The 18,139-nt window shown below is 37.2% G+C and overlaps 3 protein-coding genes and 1 pseudogene across 3 annotated transcripts; all 4 read right to left on the reverse strand.

Moving 5' to 3' along the window:
- Positions 1–1,762: 1,762 nt before the first annotated feature.
- LOC141608666 (uncharacterized) lies at positions 1,763–2,537 on the reverse strand. Its single transcript, XM_074428009.1, has 2 exons — positions 2,195–2,537; positions 1,763–2,043 (listed from the first exon to the last, which is right to left on the reverse strand). The coding sequence occupies exons 1-2, from the start codon at positions 2,535–2,537 to the stop codon at positions 1,763–1,765; spliced, it is 624 nt and encodes a 207-aa protein (XP_074284110.1).
- A 3,515-nt stretch (positions 2,538–6,052) lies between these two features.
- On the reverse strand, positions 6,053–9,043 carry LOC141606478 (receptor-like protein EIX2; annotated as a pseudogene).
- Positions 9,044–9,167: 124 nt separating this feature from the next.
- Positions 9,168–12,837, reverse strand: LOC141606479 (uncharacterized). Its single transcript, XM_074425626.1, has one exon. It carries the CDS (start codon positions 12,798–12,800, stop codon positions 10,356–10,358), a length of 2,445 nt encoding a protein of 814 aa, XP_074281727.1. The 5' UTR covers positions 12,801–12,837; the 3' UTR covers positions 9,168–10,355.
- A 1,752-nt stretch (positions 12,838–14,589) lies between these two features.
- On the reverse strand, positions 14,590–17,417 carry LOC141606480 (receptor-like protein EIX2). Its single transcript, XM_074425628.1, has 2 exons — positions 16,535–17,417; positions 14,590–16,414 (listed from the first exon to the last, which is right to left on the reverse strand). The coding sequence occupies exons 1-2, from the start codon at positions 17,271–17,273 to the stop codon at positions 14,811–14,813; spliced, it is 2,343 nt and encodes a 780-aa protein (XP_074281729.1). The 5' UTR covers positions 17,274–17,417; the 3' UTR covers positions 14,590–14,810.
- Positions 17,418–18,139: the final 722 nt, after the last annotated feature.

The raw sequence follows: 18,139 nt of genomic DNA on the forward strand, positions 1-18,139 counted from the left end.
ATTTAATTTGTTAATCCCATATTACTTTTATTCCTTTTTAATTAGGGTTTCATGTTTAAATTAATAAATTGCTAATTAGTGTATGGTGGGTTTGTCGTTGGTGGTTTAGCATATGGTGTCGCCAGAGTCTTTCGATGGTGGTCCGCCGGCGACGGTAGTAATGGTGGTGACGGAGGGTCGTGGATTATGGTGTTTGTTACAGTGATAACAGAGGGGTATGTAGTGTTAAGGTGGTCACAGACTCACAGAGGGGCAGTTTGACGGCGAAGGGTTGGCTTAGTTTAGTTGGTCGGCGAAGGATTGGCCGTAGTAGTGGCCTTGTTGGTGAACATTGAACTTAGAAATTTCAAATTAATTTGTTAGACTAAGATTATCCACAGACTAAATATGTGTCTTAACTCTTAATAACAGTAAAAAAAAACCACTCATTAAGACTTAACACTCTAAGATTTTGCTACAGAATATGGACAAGTTGTTCAAATATGAGCTTAAAACTCATGCTTAAACCTTCCCTCACCTTCCGTCATACTGGGATAAACTTAGCCTTACGATAATATACCAATAATACACTTACACTTCTTTTAGAATACTTAATAAGCCGTAGTTCAGCATTATATTACACTTAAATTAAGCCAATAATCACTACAATAACAAGACTAGAAAAGCGACAACACATGAAAGATAAGCTTATTGGGGTGGTATGCACAACTGCATTAGCACATGAATCATTTCATCTACCGTTAATCTTAGCTTTGGCCATCCTCACCTTCAGGACAACTATTACATAAAACCAGACTCAGTGGCGAGTCCAGAATTTTAATTTCGGTGTAGCAAAAGATATACTCAAGGTAAAGTGTATAGATAATTAGTGTGAAAGTAGTAAATTTTGGTGTAGCAAATCACAAAATTCTAACCGAATTTTTCGTCTTTGGTGTAGCGGCTGCGACACCGAAGCCCTTAGTGGCCTCGCCCATGCAACCAGTTATAACCATATTCGACTCGCTCAAAAAATGTATGCCTCCACCTCATATTCAACACCAACAATACGCCAAATAATAGGAGCAACAACAGTTAGATAAGGTAATATACCGTTGTAATACAAAACACGGAACCGTCATTACATCGACCGTTGTTAATATGTTACCACGGTTGTTAAAAAGGCGGAACCGTTATAAAATGTAAATAACGGGTTAAAATAACCGTAATACAATATTAAAAACGGTTCAAAAACCGTTGTCTATAATATTGAACCCATGGTTTTAGTGAAACAAAACCGTTATAAAATATTAAATATGACAAAGATTTATGCTTATTAAACCGTTTTAAATGTCATGAATTCGACAACAGTTTTGTTTCATTATATTATATTTTTGGTCGTAGCATTATGGATGAATATGTCAACGGGTTTATATGTAAATTACAAATAATGACAGAGCTGATACACAATGCCAGGCTCAGCGAGGTAATCAATTACACAATGGCGTGAGGTAGTAAGGCGCTAAATCATGCGTTAAGCCAAGGCTCGCTATAGCGTAACAAACTTGGTAGCTCTTTCACCTTCAGTTACAGATGATCGATGGACTAACCTAGTAACGTAAAACAGTAAACATAATCAATAAATGCAATTCAATCTTGGAAAAAGGCGTACTGAGTACAACGAGAAACGAAGTAGAAAACGGTACAACTATACAAAGATATAGACCATTGACAATAATTATACGCTTAGTTTGATACATCACTACATTAACACAAACGAACCATCTTATCTCCTGTTAATCTTAGACTTGGCTGCTCGCAGCCTCAGAGCAACTCTCACATACAACCAGTTATAACCATCTTCAAGACGACGGAAAAATGCATGCCTCCACCTCCTATTCAACACCAAGCACCCAACAACACCCCAAAAACCAGTAGCAAATCCCGACATCACAACCAAGTCCGACCCCATTTTCTCGAGTATCTCTTTATTACGGCCTTTGCCTTCATTGCTTGTACCCTTATCTTGTTTGTTAACTTTGCTTCTGCACTTCTTAGACAGAAATTCTGCACAAAGATAAGGATTTCCGGCATAAACCGAGGCTTGGTCGAGAGGGGCTTGTAGCTGATTTCCGTCGGGATTTGGCCCGAGAAATTGTTGTAGGACAAAAGTTAAGGTGACTCAACGTGTATATTTCACCTATGCTTGTAGAGATACTTGCTCTGAGTTTATTCTTTGATAAGTCCAGTGAGATCAATGATTTCAAGCTCCCAATATTCTCAGGTATCGTTCCAGATAACTGATTATACGGCAAGTTAAGACCCATCAAGCCGGAGATCTTTGTCATGTCATGAGGAATGTTACCCACCAAGTTATTACAGGAGAGGTCTATATCCACCAAATATGGCAGAGAGCTCGTATATGAACGCTCTATTCCTTGCATTACCTCACTAACGACACCACGGGAGAAATCCAACAGTGGAATAGGTGAAGTCATGCCTTTAATGTTACTTAAACAGCCAGGGATGTAACCCGTAAAATGGTTATGTCCAAAGTCCATGATTTGAAGTCGAGGCAAAAAACAAATCTGCCTAGGAATAGAGCCACTAAACTGGTTTCCTCTAAGCCTAAGTATTTATAGTTTCTTCAATTTGTCGACACTAAACAAGTTGAATATTTCGCCTGACAACTGATTACCACCAATGTCTAGAACACTCAAATATGTGAGATTGCTTAAGCATGAAGGGACTTCTCCGCTCAACATGTTGTCATTCAAATGCAAATAAAAATGAGGATCAAACCCATTTATGTTTTTATTATTAAAACATGGAATATGTCCTTCGAGCTTGTTGTACGAGAGACGTACACATGAAAGAGTTGAAATATTGGTCCAACATTTTGGAATTACCCCTGACAAGCTATTATATTGAATATCTAACTCACACAATGATGTAAGTTGGCACAAAGAATTGGGGATTCGACCACTAATTTGATTATTGGTAAGGTAGAGTGTTTCCAAGTTAGGCATCGTATGACTTAAACCTTCTAGAAACGACCCATAAATGAAATTATGTGAGAGATCTAAATCTTTCGCTTGATGATAGACTTCAATTTTACTGTAATTTGACAAAAACTCCCAAGAGAGCGAGTTATTAGAGAGTTTAAAGCAACTGAAGTTAATGGGGAAAAATAGGAGACCCGCTAAGCTTGTTGTTATAGAGTTCCAACCAGACAAGTTGTTGCATTGTGTGAAACCAGTTGGGCATGACCCCGGAGATGTTTGCATTAGACAAATCGAGATATGATAGGTTCTTTTGAGTTTGAAGCCATGGTGGAAGCCCTCCGTTGATTTTGCAGTGATTGGCAACGAATGGTCGAAGTTGAAATGGAGGCACCTAATTAGAAGACAAGTTGATTGTTAGCATTGCATGATCCATGTATAAATACGTCAATCTTGAGAGGTTAGCGAAGTGTGGTTCAGACAAAACTATACCTTCCAATGGATTGTAGCTAATATCTAGAAATTGCAACTGATTATTATTAAGTATTAAGAACTCCAAGTTTAATGGCCACCTAAGAGAGGATGCTATAGAGCTCAAATTGTTTTGGGAAACATTTAGTTCTTTCAAATTTGATAGATTCCCTAAATATGCCAAATAACTTGTTAAAAGAAAGATCAAGGACTAGCAGGTTAGTGAGGTTACCTAATTGACAAGGAACTAACCCACTAAGAGAAGAAGACGAGAAATTGAGATGCCTGAGTTGCTTCATCAAACCCATCAATGTCGGAATTGAACTATAACTGAAGTTATTGTAGCTGAGGTCCAAGCGCTCTAGCTGTTTCAACTCAAGCAAGTAAGCCAAGGACTCGAGCTTCTCCATTTTTAGCAAGTGATTATTGTCGACTCCATTAAGGTCGAGCTTGAGAATATGGCCGGTTGTGTTATCACAACTCACTCGTCTCCATTCACAACATTCCTCACTTTCCCACGAGGATGAAACCTCTTTGTCAAAATAGGTGAGGTTGTGCTTGAAGTTAAGCGGGCCGCTTTTTCGAAGGCTTACATTTCACTTGGTTATTAAGTGATTGGCCGAGTTACTCGCCTTACAGCTACAACATCTAGTAGTATTGAAAAAGATGAATGTGTAAATCAGTAGGCAAGTTATTACTATATTCTCCATTGTCACGCCATCAAACTTAACGTCCATTTAACAACCTTTATATTAGGGGGTATCATGGGCAAAAAAGTGGAACCTCAAGGATACTATAGGCAGATTCTTAAAAGTAGGGACAAAATGGAAAATCTGACAAAATTAAGGGGTACCACAGGAAATTTCCGTATCTCAACTATGATAAAAAAAAAAGAAGAAAAACGACAAATATTAATGGAGAGTACTTGATCATATTATTAAATTTAAATATAACTATTAGATATAATGAGTAACTACTAACCGTATTCGGTATTCGGGATCTGGTTGAATGTCAAACTAAGTGCAAAAAAGATGGTGTAATTCTAAGTATGTTATTTGTCACACATTGAAAAACAATGCAAGTTTGATGATACACTACGTATAAATGGTAGAATTGTCCCACATCAGAAAAATAATCCAAGTTTGGTGAATATATTACTTATAATAGTAGAATTGTTCACATCGAAAGATTAGTATAAAGTGGGGGTGATTATATGATTATAAGTAAGAGTTAACCCACGTAAACAAATTATTAGACCTAGAATGTAAACATTAAACTCTTATGTTTTTTTTTTTTTTGCATTATAAATAATTTAATTACCCCGTTGCAACGTACGGGCATTCAAACTAGTATCTAGTAGTATTGAAAAAGATAATGTGTAAATCAGTAGGCAAGTTTTTACCAAATTCCCCATTGTATTTGTTGTTTAGTTTATACAACTGCAGCAATTCTCCCTTATGACGGTAACAATTTACGACGGGCAAATGTGATCACTTTTGATAAAATGTAATCACTCAAGTATTGTTCATAAAACGTCACCTACAAAAAAATGGTCGGTTTTTCTCAAAAATGGTGACGTTTACCACACAAACGTAAACATGTGTTTGTTTGTAATAAGACTCCGTCACAAGGAAGAATTTGCGATACAACTGATGGACAAGGAATAAATAGCCTACACGTTACTGTCAGTATCATCTATTGAATGATTGCAACTTACATCATTGTGTGAGTTGAAAAGTATGGAATGTACAAAACAGTAGGCAAGTGATTACAATATTATTCTCCATTGTTATGAAGTATGACGCTAATAATTACGGATCGGAGTATTTAGTGTATTTTAGTTATATATAGTGTATATAAACTTACGTCATTCGCCTCAAATAATTATCATTTCACATCTATTTATATCACTCCGTATTATTGTTCTTTTCCGACTCGAAATGATAATATTTGGTGAAAAGTCATGGGGGTCGAAAACAAGCAGAAAAAGAGGTCCCAGTGAGAAGCATTATTCTAAATCTGTCATTTGTTCGATTGAATGATTATAACTTCAATTAACAGTCACGGCCGTACAATTATTGAACAACAACAACAATATCGACGTGAATTTGATAGCAACGATTAGCAATGATAATGACTTGACTTAAATTATGCAATGATTGATGCCTTATATGTTTAAGGTTCCTTCGTCGACACGTAAATTTGATTAAACTGAATAACATATACAGAGTGTAGACGACTACTTGTGCAACCGGCCTTGATTTGATAAAACCCAACTCCTAAATCAATCAAACTAATCTTGTAAAATTTCAAGCTGATTTTCAATTGTACTCCTTCGTAGATAGTTGATTGCATTTTGTTACTAATTTCGTGTACGGATTTCGGTCAGTTGGGTCCGGGTACAGGTTTGATTGCGTTGCCCAACATCAGTTCACATCAGGGAAAAGAAAAATTTATAAGGAAATTATTTTCGATTGCATTTTTATTTCTGAGATAACCTTTACAGTTGCTGTTAAATCAAGTTATGTCAATTCCAGTTGTTCGTTCTATAAGGATTACACAAGAATTACTTCTAGTTCGTTCAACAATTTTTATGTGCCCGATTAACTTGCTTGACGAACTCCATTAACAATAACACCAATATCGACATTCATTTATCAAGATTATTTAACTTATCAAACTCACTCAGCTTCTAGAAAAATAGTACATGGCAAATGCCCCTATTATATTGTGCAAGTCAATTACTTGGAAACATCACTACATTAACAAATTAACCATCTCATTTCCTCTTGATCCTCCTAGGTTTGGCCACCCTCACATACAACCAGTTATAACCATCTTCGACACGTCGGAAAACTGCATGCCTCCACCTCCTATTCACCACCAAACCCCCAACAACACCCCAGAAACCAGTAGCAAATCCTGACATAACAACTAGGCCGAACCCCATTTTCTCGAACTTCTCCTTATTATCGCCTTTGTCTTTATTGCTCCTACCCTTATCTTGCTCGTCCACTTTGCTTTTACACTTCTTAGGCAGAAAATCACCACAAAGATAAAGATTTCCGACATATATTGAGGCTTGATCAGACAACGTTTGTAACTGATTGCCAGTCGGGATTTGACCTGATAAATTGTTGTAGGACAGGTTAAGGTGGCTCAAGCTGAATAGTTCACCCATGCTTGTTGGGATACTACCCCCGAGTTTATTGTTTGATAAGTCTAGTGCGAACAATGACTTCAAACCCCCAATATTCTCAGGTATCGCTCCAGATAACTGATTATACGACAAGTTGAGACTTATCAAGGCGGAGAGCTTTGTTATATCATCAGGAATGCTACCCGACAAGTTATTGTAGGAAAGGTCTATATCCACCAAGTATTGTAGATTGCTCGTATATGCTCTCTCTATACCCTGGATTACCTCACTAACACCAGTTGTATCGAAATGCTTATCAAAATATTGTGATGTTATGGGAATAGTCATGGCTGTAAGATTACTTAAACAACCAAGAATGGATCCCGTAAATTGGTTGTGTCCAAAATCCATGAGTTGAAGCTTAGGCAATGAACAAATCTGCCTAGAAATAGTGCCACTAAAATTGTTATCTCGGAGCCTAAGTATTTTAACTTCCCTTAATTTTTCGGCACTAAACCAACTTAGCATTTTGCCCGTGAGGTGATTTCCACCAATGTCTAAAACTGTGAGATTTGTGAGGTCAGTCAAGCACGAAGGGATCTCTCCGCTCAACTTATTGTCATTCAAATGCAAATAAAATTTATTGCCCAATGTCTCAAGTTGGTCCGAATCTCTATTATTAAAGCATGGAATTTTTCCTTTTAGCTTATTGTGCGAGAGACGTAGAAAGTAAAGAGTTGAAATATTAGCCCAACAATTTGGAATTACTCCAGATAAGCTATTATTATGAATATCTAAACCAATCAACGACTTAAGTTCGCACAAAGAATTGGGGATTGGACCACTAATTTGATTACTTGAAAGGAAGAGGATTTTCAAATTAGGCACTCTATGATCTAAACTTTCTCGAAGTGACCCATAGATGAAATTATTTGAAAGATCTATAAAGGTAGCATTTTGATATACTTCTCTTTTACTGCTATTTAGCAAAAAAAAAATCCCCTGACAGATAGTTATTAGAGAGACTGATCATGGAGAAATTAATGGGAAAAATAGGAGACCCGCTAAGATTGTTGTTAGAAAGATCCACCGAGTCAAGTTGTTGCATTGAATGAAACCATGTAGGCATGAGCCCCGAGATATTTGCATTAGACAAAATGAGATCATATAGATTTTTTTGAGTTTGAAGCCATGGAGGAAATTGTCCATTTATTTTGCAGTTATCAGCATAGAATTCCAGAAGTTGGAAAGGAGGCACCCAATCAGAAGACAGGTTGAGTGTTAGCATCGTATCATACATGTCTAAATATGTCAAGCTTGAGAGGTTCGCAAAGTGGGGTTCCGACAAAACCGTACCTTCCAATGGATTGTAGGCTGTAGCTAATATCTAAACTTTGTAACTTGGAAAGTTTACCTATTGATGTTGGTATTTTACCACTCAACTGATTATAAGAAAGATCAAGCTCATTCATTTTTGATAGTTTACTTATTGATGTTGGTATTTTACCACTCAACTGATTATAAGAAAGATCAAGCTCATTCATTTTTGATAGTTTACTTATTGATGTTGGTATTTTACCACTCAACTGATTATAAGAAAGATCAAGCTCATTCATTTTTGATAGTTTACTTATTGATGTTGGTATTTTGCCACTCAACTTATTATAAGAAAGATCTAGTTTTTTCAAATTTATTAGATTCCCTAAAGACGCTGGAATCTCACCTGATAACATGTTACTATTAAGATCAAGGAATTCTAGGTTTGTGATGTTACCTAATTCATAAGGAACTAACCCATCGAGAGAAGCAAATGAGAGATTGAGATACCTGAGTTGCTTCATTGAACCCATGAATATCGGAATTGAGCTATAATTGAAATCATTGTTGCTCAGGTCTAAGCTATGCAGTTGTCTCAGCTCAAGCAAATACACCATGGATTCAAGCTTCTCCATTTTAAGTAAGTTATTATAGTCGTCTCCATTAAGATGGAGCTTGAGAATATGACCGGTTGTGTTATCACAAACCACCCTTCTCCAATTGCAGCATTCTTCACCTTTCCACGAAGATGATAGATCTTTGTCGAAATAGGAGATATTGTGCTTGAAGTTGAGCAACGCTGCTCTTTCATAAGTTTTACATCTTAAGATTGAGTTATTGACTGAGTTTCGATTGCAACTACACCATCTTGTATTCAAAAAGATGAATGTGTAAATTAGTAGGCAAGTTATTGACTGAGTTTCCATTGTTAATGCTATACAAGTTTGTGGAAAACACAAGTTAATAGATACCTTACATATATAATGTACATGTTAATGTCATGAGTTGGAGACAAGGTAAGGAGCACATCTGCTTTGAAATATAGTGCCACTAAACTGTTTTCCACCAATGTCTACAACTTTCAAATTTGTGATCTCTCCGCTCAATATGTTGTCGTTCAACTGCAAATAAAATTCAGCATCCGCCCCATAATTGTCGGAATTTTTTATTAAAGCAGGGAATAAGTCCTTTGAGCTTGTTGTAAGAAAGCCGTACAAATGAAAGAGTTGAAATATTGGTTAGTAGTTTGGAATTACCTCGTATATTAAAACCGTAATGTATATTTTTACACAAATATTTACATCTAGGGGTCGTTTGGTTCACAATGGAAAATTGCAATGCCCAAAAAGATCCAATTACTATGCTATTCTATTTCATGTGAATTTGGAAAAGTTGTTTAGTTGCATATGGGAACTTCAATTCCGCAGGAGCTTCCACTTACCTATGGGGGCCTAGCCACCTAGGTAAGCAACTTCTTTCATTATAATGGAGGAATTAGAGATCCTAAAAAGTTCCAATTTATGTAAATTGGGGCAATCAAATAAGTAGCTATTTTGACCCTTCTCATCAATTACAATTCATGTATTTTGACGAGTAATCAAATGACCCCTATATTTACATCTACAAGGCATCATTCTTTTTTTGACAAATACAATAGTGCGCAACCGCATGCAATGCAATATTCTTACCTCTTGTCCTAAAGTGGCAATTAACAGACAAACCTAGAACACATGTTTATTCCACTCGTGAGTGGAAATGTGAGAATCAATCAGAGGCTTCTTTGGTGGTTGCTTTAGTAAATAAGAGATATGGTATACGTCGAGATATCGACATCAACTAATTAAGAAATATGATTTATCATATAGAATAACAGAAGATATTAGGGAATAATATAAGGTAGAATAATCGGCAAAGAAATGTCATGCCGATTTGTATTGGAATTGTATAATCCTGAGACAACATTTGAGTTGCTTAACTGAGATTAAAACAAATTATGTATGAGAGTAATAGGAATAATTATGATAGATGAACCAACTCAACCAAAACCTTAAGGTGATGGTTGATGCTCAACTATTATAATTATTTCTATTAAGAGACTTGCAAATTTATGCACAACTGCACATTGATGTTGCTGCGTTAGGCCCCAATAACAAAATTCGCAAGTTATGTCAATACCATCAAGTTATGTCAATTTCAGGTGTTCAACAAGAAAAAAAATTCAGCTTCGGCGATAATTGCATGTTTTGGTTGAAACAAGGATTACTTTTGGTTCCGGCAATTTTTATGGGTGCATAGTAGTATAGTGCAGGGTAGAGCACCAGTGCATTACGCTTAGTGTACAACAATAAACGAAAATGTTTGCGAAAAATAAGAAATGATAAACATGACAGATCCCCTTATTGTGCAACTCAATTACTTGGATACATCACTACATCAACAAATGAACCATTTCATCTCCTGTTGATCCTCCTAGATTGGGCCACCCTCATAGCAACTATCACATACAACCAATTATAACCATCTTCGACACGCCTGAAAACTGCATGCCTCCACCTCCTATTCACCACCAAACTCCCAACAACACCCCAAAAACCAGTAGCAAATCCCGACATTACTACCAGGTCCAACCCAATTTTCTCGAGCTTCTCCTTATTATCGCCTTTGCCTTTATTGCTCCTACCCTTATCTTGCTCACCCACTTTGCTTTTACACTTCTTAAGTAGAAAATCACCACAGAGATAAGGATTTCCGGCATATATTGAGGCTTGATCAGATAGAGTTTGTAGCTGATTGCCCGTTGGAATTGGGCCTGATAAATTGTTGTAGGACAAGTCAAGGTGGCTCAAGCAATATAGTGCCCCCATGCTTGTAGGGATACTTCCCCTAAGCTTATTCTTTGACAAGTCCAATGATATCAATGACCTCAAACCCCCAATATTATTAGGAATAGTTCCAGATAACTGATTATGCGACAAGTTGAGACTCAATAAGCTGGACATCTTTGTCACCTCGTTAGGAATGCTCCCGACCAAGTTATTGCAAGAGAGGTCTATATCCACCAAATACGGTAGCGTGCTGGTATATGCACGCTCTATTCCTTGAATTACCTCATTAACACCACTTGTATCCAAACTATCCAAACCCTGATATGATGTATCAAGTTTAGTCAGTGAAGTCATTGCTCTAAGGTTGCTTAAACAACGAGGAATGGATCCCGAAAAACGATTATGGGCAAGATCTAGGGTTTGGAGCTGAGGCAAGGAGCATAATTGCCTAGGAATAGTGCCACTAAACTTGTTTTTTCTAAGCCTAAGTATTTTCAGTTCCCTAAATGTTACGGCACTAAACCACTTGATCATTTTGCCGGAGAGATGATTTTCACCAATGTCTAAAACTTTCAGATTTGTGAGATCGCTCAAGCATGAAGGGATCGCTCCGCTCAACATGTTGCCATTCAAATGCAAACAAAATTCATTGCCAAAACTATTACTCGTATTAAAGCAAGGAATATTTCCTTTGAGCTTGTTGTACGAGAGACATACTAGTGTAAGACTTGAAATGTTGGCGAAACAATTTGGAATTTCGCCCGATAAACTATTATTTTGAATATCTAAAAATTCCAACCACATAAGTTGGCAAAAAGAATTGGGGATTAGACCACTAATTTGATTATTGGAAAGGATGACGATTTCAAGGTTGGGCATTATATGACCTAGACCTTCTAGTAGTGGCCCAGAGAATAAATTATTTGAGAGATCTATTTCTTTAGCATTAGGATATACTTCTGTTTTACTGTTAGTTGGGAAAAACCCAGACAAGGAATTATTAGAGAGGTAGATACTGTAAAAGTTGATGGGGAAAATAGGAGAGCCGCTAAGGTGGTTGTTAGAAAGATCCACAAACCCAAGTTGTTGAAATGTATGAAACCATCTTGGCATGATCCCGGAGATATTTGCATCAGACAATATGAGTTCTGATAAGTTCTTTTGAGTTTGAAGCCATGGCGGAAGTTGTCCGTTGATTTTGCAGCTATCGGCATCAAATGTTAAAAGTTGGAATGGAGGCACCCAAGCAGAAGAGAGGTTAAGGGTTAGCATGGTATCAGACATGTCTAGTACTGTCAAGCTTGAGAGATTAGTAAAGTGGGGTTCAGACAAAACTCTGCCATTTAATGAATTGGAGGTAATATATAAAGTTTTCAGCTTGGAAAGTTTTCCTATAGATGTTGGTATTTCTCCACTCAGTAGATTACTAGAAAGATCTACGTACTCCAAGTTTGATGGAAACGTAAGGGAGGATGCTATTGAGGTCAAATTATTTGTTGAAAGATATAGTTTCTTCAAACTTGTTAGATTCCCCAAAGATGCTGGAATCTCACCTGATAACTTGTTAATAGAAAGATCAAGGACAAGCAGGTTAGTGAGGTTACCTAATTCATAAGGAATTGATCCACCAAGGGAAGCAGAATTGAGATTGAGATGCCTGAGTTGCTTCATAAAACCCATAAATCTCGGTACTGACCTATAACTGAAGTTATTGCGGCTCAAGTCCAAGCTCTGCAGTTGTTTCAGCTCAAGCAAATACTCGAGCTTCTCCATTTTAAGGACGTGATTAGTGTCGTCTCCGTTAAGATGGAGCTCGAGAATGTGGCCGGTTGTGTTATCACAGACCACCCCTCTCCATTTACAGCATTCCTCACCTTTCCACGCAGATGAAACATCTTCATCGAAAAAGGTGAGGTTGTGCTTGAAGTTGAGCAGGGTCGCTCTTTCAGAAGGTTTACACCGCAAGGTTGAGTTGTTGGGTGAGTTACCCGCCTTACAGCTACAGCATCTAGTAGTATTGAAAAAGATGAATGTGTAAATCAGTAGGCAAGTTTTTACTATATTCCCCATTGTTTTCAAGGTATTAGAGTAATAACGATAATGTAGTACTCGTATATATTTTGTTTAGTTTATGCAACTGATGGACAACGAATAAATAGCCTACATGCTACTGTCAGTATCGTTTATAAATTGATTGCTTGATGGGTTCCCGAGTCAAGACGGAACGAATGTACGCAAACTTGTATTAACAACAACACAAATTCTCGTTTAAGATGGATATAGAGGCTGTCTCAGTTGACGAAAGCAAGACTTATAATAGTCAATACTACTATACTACTCCTTCTGTTCCAATGATATGTTTACACTTGTTTTATGGTCAGACTTATGATTAGCGACTAATCAACTTATGGTCAGACTAATCAACTTATGGTCAGACTTTGAAGTCTTCTCCATTACACAAAAACAAGCAAACGAATGAATTATGATTAACGACGACTAGAGAAGACTTTGACTAAGTCAGTATGTGACGAGTATGACTGATGATCCTAATTTGTAAGGTGTCCGGCAACATAACGTAAGTCTCATATAAAACGGTTTTATAATAATCGTTTGTAAAGAATTAAGAAACATCACATCAATAATCAAATAACCAACTTGGTCGTATGAGTAAGTCCCTTATAAAAGCGATTTATATTAAAAAAAAAAGTAGGGAAAAAAAAGTAGCTCACCAAATCAATTAAGTTGGATTATCATCATTCGGAGTTTAAATCGGGTAATTTTGTGAGTGTAAAGGTCTCCCAATACGGAAATGAAGTTTAATATGAGTGGGAGGGAGTAGTGGAAAAATGGACAAACAATCAATTTGGTAAAAAAAATATTACACCCTCCGTTTTAATGATATATTTACACTCTTTTTTGATAAATAAGTGGTAAATTCAAGGGTAGCACATGAAATTTCAGTTTCAAATTCTACCATCGCTATCTGATATTTGCATTATTATTCATCAGTGGACTTGCAAATGCCAAGTCCACTGCTAAGTGGACGACTATAGAAGACTTTGACTAATGTGTGGACTTCGAATATTTTGTTTATTTTGAGTAAATCTCTTGCAAAACAACTTATTAGTCAGAATTTATTTAAGCAAATTGCAGATTTTCCACCATTCTGGATTCCACAGTAAGTAGAATTTCTTAGTAGAAGAGTCATGTTGCGACTTGTGATTTATCGTTGTTTAACTAAGTATTGACGATGTCTATTTCTGTTGTGCTCGAATCATAGATGTTAAAAAAAAAAACTAGGTGCCATGAAAATATATAAGGCCAAGATTAGTCTCGCTTGCGATTCAGGGAAGGACATCTCACCACCTCGAAAAGAGTTTGAAAGACTCGAGATTGCAGTTGCCATCGAAAGGTTATTAACTAAGTTGTCAATCCGAATTGGTCCCATAAAACTAAAGTCGTACTTCTCATTTGCCTCTTGATTATCATAATGCAGGATTCGTAAGTAAGGACTAAACTATATGCGTGCTACTATTTGATCCTAACAGGGCGTAAGGGCTAAACTATACGTCTATACGTAAAGACAAAGGCGTGCTATGTAACTATCGGCTAGTGACCATTTGGATCAGATTACATAACGCCTCTTTCGACATATCCCATACCGATTATGAGAACTTACTGGATTTCTTTGGCATTTCCGCGAGTGCAACCCATTGTGGGCAGCATTCTTTTCCATTTATGTCGTCACTAGTTTTGAGTTCAGTTGGAACTATAATCCCAACTTCTTTCAGTTGAACTATTTTGATAACAAACCACATTCGCCTTCGTGGTGGTTCTTTTGTTAGGAGATGCATTCAAGTAGACATTAAAAAACAGAATTACGCTTCGATTAAAAGAACTTAATAAGCCGTAGTTCAGCATTACTGGCATTACACTTAAAATGAGCCAATACAATCACCCTACAATAAGAGGACTAGAGAAGCGACATCACATGAATGATGAGCATATTCTGTTGGAATGCAAACCAGTAGCAAATCCCGACACCACATGAATGATGAGCGTATTAGCACATGAATCATTTTATCTCATCATGTTGATCTTAGCTTTGGCCACCCTCACCTTCAGGATAACTATCACATATAACCAGTTATAACCATCTTCAACTCGCTGGAAAAATGCATTCCTCCACCTCATATTCAACACCAAACACCCAACAACACCCCAAAAACCAGTAGCAAACCCCGACACCACAACCATGTCAAATCCCATTTTCTTGAGCTTCTCCTTATTATCCTTATTGATCTTGTCGCTCGTACCCTTACCTTGCTTTTTAGTTTTGCTTTTGCACTTCTTAGGCAGAGCATCCCCACAAAGATAAGGATTCCCGGCATAAATTGACGCCTGGTCAGATAGGACTTGTAGCTGATTGCCAGTCGGGACTTGGCCTGATAAATTATTGTAAGAGAGGTTAAGATGGCTCAAGGTATATATTTCACCTATGCTTGTTGGGATACTTCCCCTAAGTTTATTCTTTGACAAGTCAAGTGAAATCAACTTCTTCAAATCCCCAATATTATTGGGAATCGTTCCAAATAACTGATTATACGACAAGTTGAGGCTCAACAACCCGGAGATCTTTGTCATGTCACCGGGAATGCTACCCACTAAGTTATTGCAGGAGAGATCTATATCCACCAAATATGGTAGCGTGCTCGTATATGCACGCTCTATACCTTGGATTACCTCACTGAAGGCATCACTTGAACCGTACCCCAATGGTGCATAAGGTGAAGGTGAATTCATGGCTGTAAGGTTACTTAAACAGCGAGGAATGGATCCTGTAAACCGGTTATGTCCAAGGTCCATGAGTTGGAGATGAGGCAATGAGCATATCTGCCTAGGAATAGTGCCACTAAACTTGTTTCCTCTAAGCCTTAGCAATATCAAGGCTCTAAATTTTTCGGCCTTAAACCACTTGAGCATTTTGCCTGAGAGTTGGTTTCCACCAATGTCTAAAAATTTCAGATTTGAGATATCGCTCAAGCATGAAGGGATCTCTCCGCTCAACATGTTGTCATTCAAATGCAAAAAAAAATCCATACCGTTATTAGAATGGATGGATTCACTATTATTAAAGCAGGGAATATGTCCTTTGAGCTTGTTGTATGAGAGACGAACAAGAGAAAGATATGACAACTTGGCCAGACAATATGGAATTTCGCCCGATAAACTATTATTATTAATATCTAGAACATTTAACGACGTAAGTTGGCACAAAGAATTTGGGATTTGGCCACTAATTTGATTATTGAAAAGAAAGAGATATTTCAAGTAGGGCATTATTTGAGCTAAACCTTGTAGAATTGGCCCAGAAAATTTATTATCTGAGAGATTAATAAAAATAGCATGGCCATATACTTCAATCTTACTGTGATTTGACAAAAACTCCCCTGACAGAGAGTTATTAGAGAGGTGAATCTCAATGATGTTAATGGGAAAAATAGGAGATCCGCTAAGATTATTGTTAGAAAGATCCATCCAGTCAAGTTTTTGCATTGTATGAAACCAGCTCGGCATGATTCCATAGATATTTGCATCAGATAAAAAGAGATATTTTATGTTCTTTTGAGTTTGAAGCCATGGAGGAAATTGTCCATTAATTTTGCAGGTATCAGCATAGAACTCTTGAAGTTGGAAAGGAGGCACCCAATCAGAAGACAAATTTAGTGTTAGCATCGTATCCGACATGTATAATTCTGTCATGCTTAAGAGGTTAGCAAAGTGGGGTTCAGACAAAATTGTACCTTCCATTGGATTGTTGGTAATAGATAAAGTTTGCAGCTTGGAAAGATTGCCTAATGAAGTTGGTATTTTGCCACTCAACTGATTATCAAACAGATCTAAGGACTCCAAATTTGATGGAAATCTAAGAGAGGATGTTATTGAGCTCAAATTGTTTTTCCCAAGATTTAGGACCTTCAAATTAAATAGATTCCCTAAAGATGCCGGAATCTCACCTGCTAACATGTTATAACTAAGATCAAGGAGTTGCAGGTTAGTGAGGTTACCTAATTCATAAGGAACTAACCCACCCAGAGAAGCATAGGAGAGACTGAGATACCTGAGTTTCTTCATCGAACCCATCAATGTCGGAATTGAGCTATAACTGAAATCATTGTGGCTCAGGTCCAAACTCTCCAGCTGTCTGAGCTCAAGCAAATATACCATGGATTCAAGTTTCTCCATTTTAAGTAAGTAATTAGTCCAGTCTCCATAAAGATCGAGCTCTAGAATATGGCCGGTTGTGTTATCACAAACCACCCTACCCCAATTGCAGCATTCCTCACCTTCCCACGAAGATGAAATATTTTTGTTGAAATAGGTGACATTGTGCTTGAAGTTGAGCAGCGCCGCTCTTTCATAAGGTTTACATCTTAAGGTTGAGTTATTGGGTGAGTTGTCAATGCAGCAACACCATCTTGCATTCAAAAAGATAAATAATGTGCAAGTGAGTAGGCAAGTTATTAGGACTTTGTTCCCCATAGTCAAAGGCAATTTAGTATTTTTCTGGTGGTTTATAAGCTTTGGAAACAGAGGTAATATGGAGTTAATGTCATTATTGTGCTTGAATGATTATAACAACAATATCAGGAGCAGTGGAAATGGTAGGGACGTTGACTTGGAAAGACGTTGACTTGACTTGACTTAAAACTTGTGGATTAAATTTATTATGAAAATAACAGTCAGATTGTGTGGAAATAGCAGTGGAAATGCTAGGGACGACTAGACAAGACTTTGACTAATTTGATGACTGGTATAATCGTCTGTTGTTGGTGCCCCATCCTAATGTATCAGTCGGTTCCGGTCATTTTTTTTTTTTTTTTGGGACTACGTCTCTTGCAAAACCATTTATTAGTAAGAATTTATTTAAGACTCGAGATTTCATTAAGTTGTTATGTGGATTTGTTGCCATAAAAAGTCGTATTTCTCATTTGCGTCTCGATTGGTATAATGCAGGATTTGTAGAGGCCTGCTATTCCCTGTCAATGCCTCAACAATGTCAACAAAGCATACAAAAAATGATCAGCGCCTAGAAAGATGAATTCAATAGAAAAAGAAATGAAGGGACCTCTCCGCTCAACATATTGATTGATTGAGCTGCCTGTTTTTCCAAGTTGGGTCTATTCTGCCTGACTGACTGTTCAACAACTTCCATGATATGAGAACGGCGTGAGGCGGTAAGGCGCTAAATCATCCGTTAAGCCAAGGCTCGCTTTGTAACTATCGGCTAGCAGTTCATTCATCAAGATTATTTATACAATTATCCAGAAACCGTGATGATGCTAATTTAGTACTCTGTACTTGGTTTAGTTAATAACAAATAAAGTAACAAGTTTGCAGACGATTTT

Source organism: Silene latifolia, chromosome 10 (genome assembly GCF_048544455.1).
Source record: "Silene latifolia isolate original U9 population chromosome 10, ASM4854445v1, whole genome shotgun sequence".
NCBI lineage: Eukaryota > Viridiplantae > Streptophyta > Magnoliopsida > Caryophyllales > Caryophyllaceae > Silene > Silene latifolia.

Coding starts and splice junctions, on each gene's coding strand:
- LOC141606479 (XM_074425626.1), bottom strand. CDS start 12,800: ATGGGGAATATAGTAAAAACTTGCCTACTGATTTACACATTCATCTTT.
- LOC141608666 (XM_074428009.1), bottom strand. CDS start 2,537: ATGGACTTTGGACATAACCATTTTACGGGTTACATCCCTGGCTGTTTA. Junction 2,044..2,194: donor AAAGAATAAACTCAGAGCAA/GTATCTCTACAA, acceptor ATCTTTGTGCAG/AATTTCTGTCTAAGAAGTGC.
- LOC141606480 (XM_074425628.1), bottom strand. CDS start 17,273: ATGGGGAACAAAGTCCTAATAACTTGCCTACTCACTTGCACATTATTT. Junction 16,415..16,534: donor TACCAACAATCCAATGGAAG/GTACAATTTTGT, acceptor TCCAACTTCAAG/AGTTCTATGCTGATACCTGC.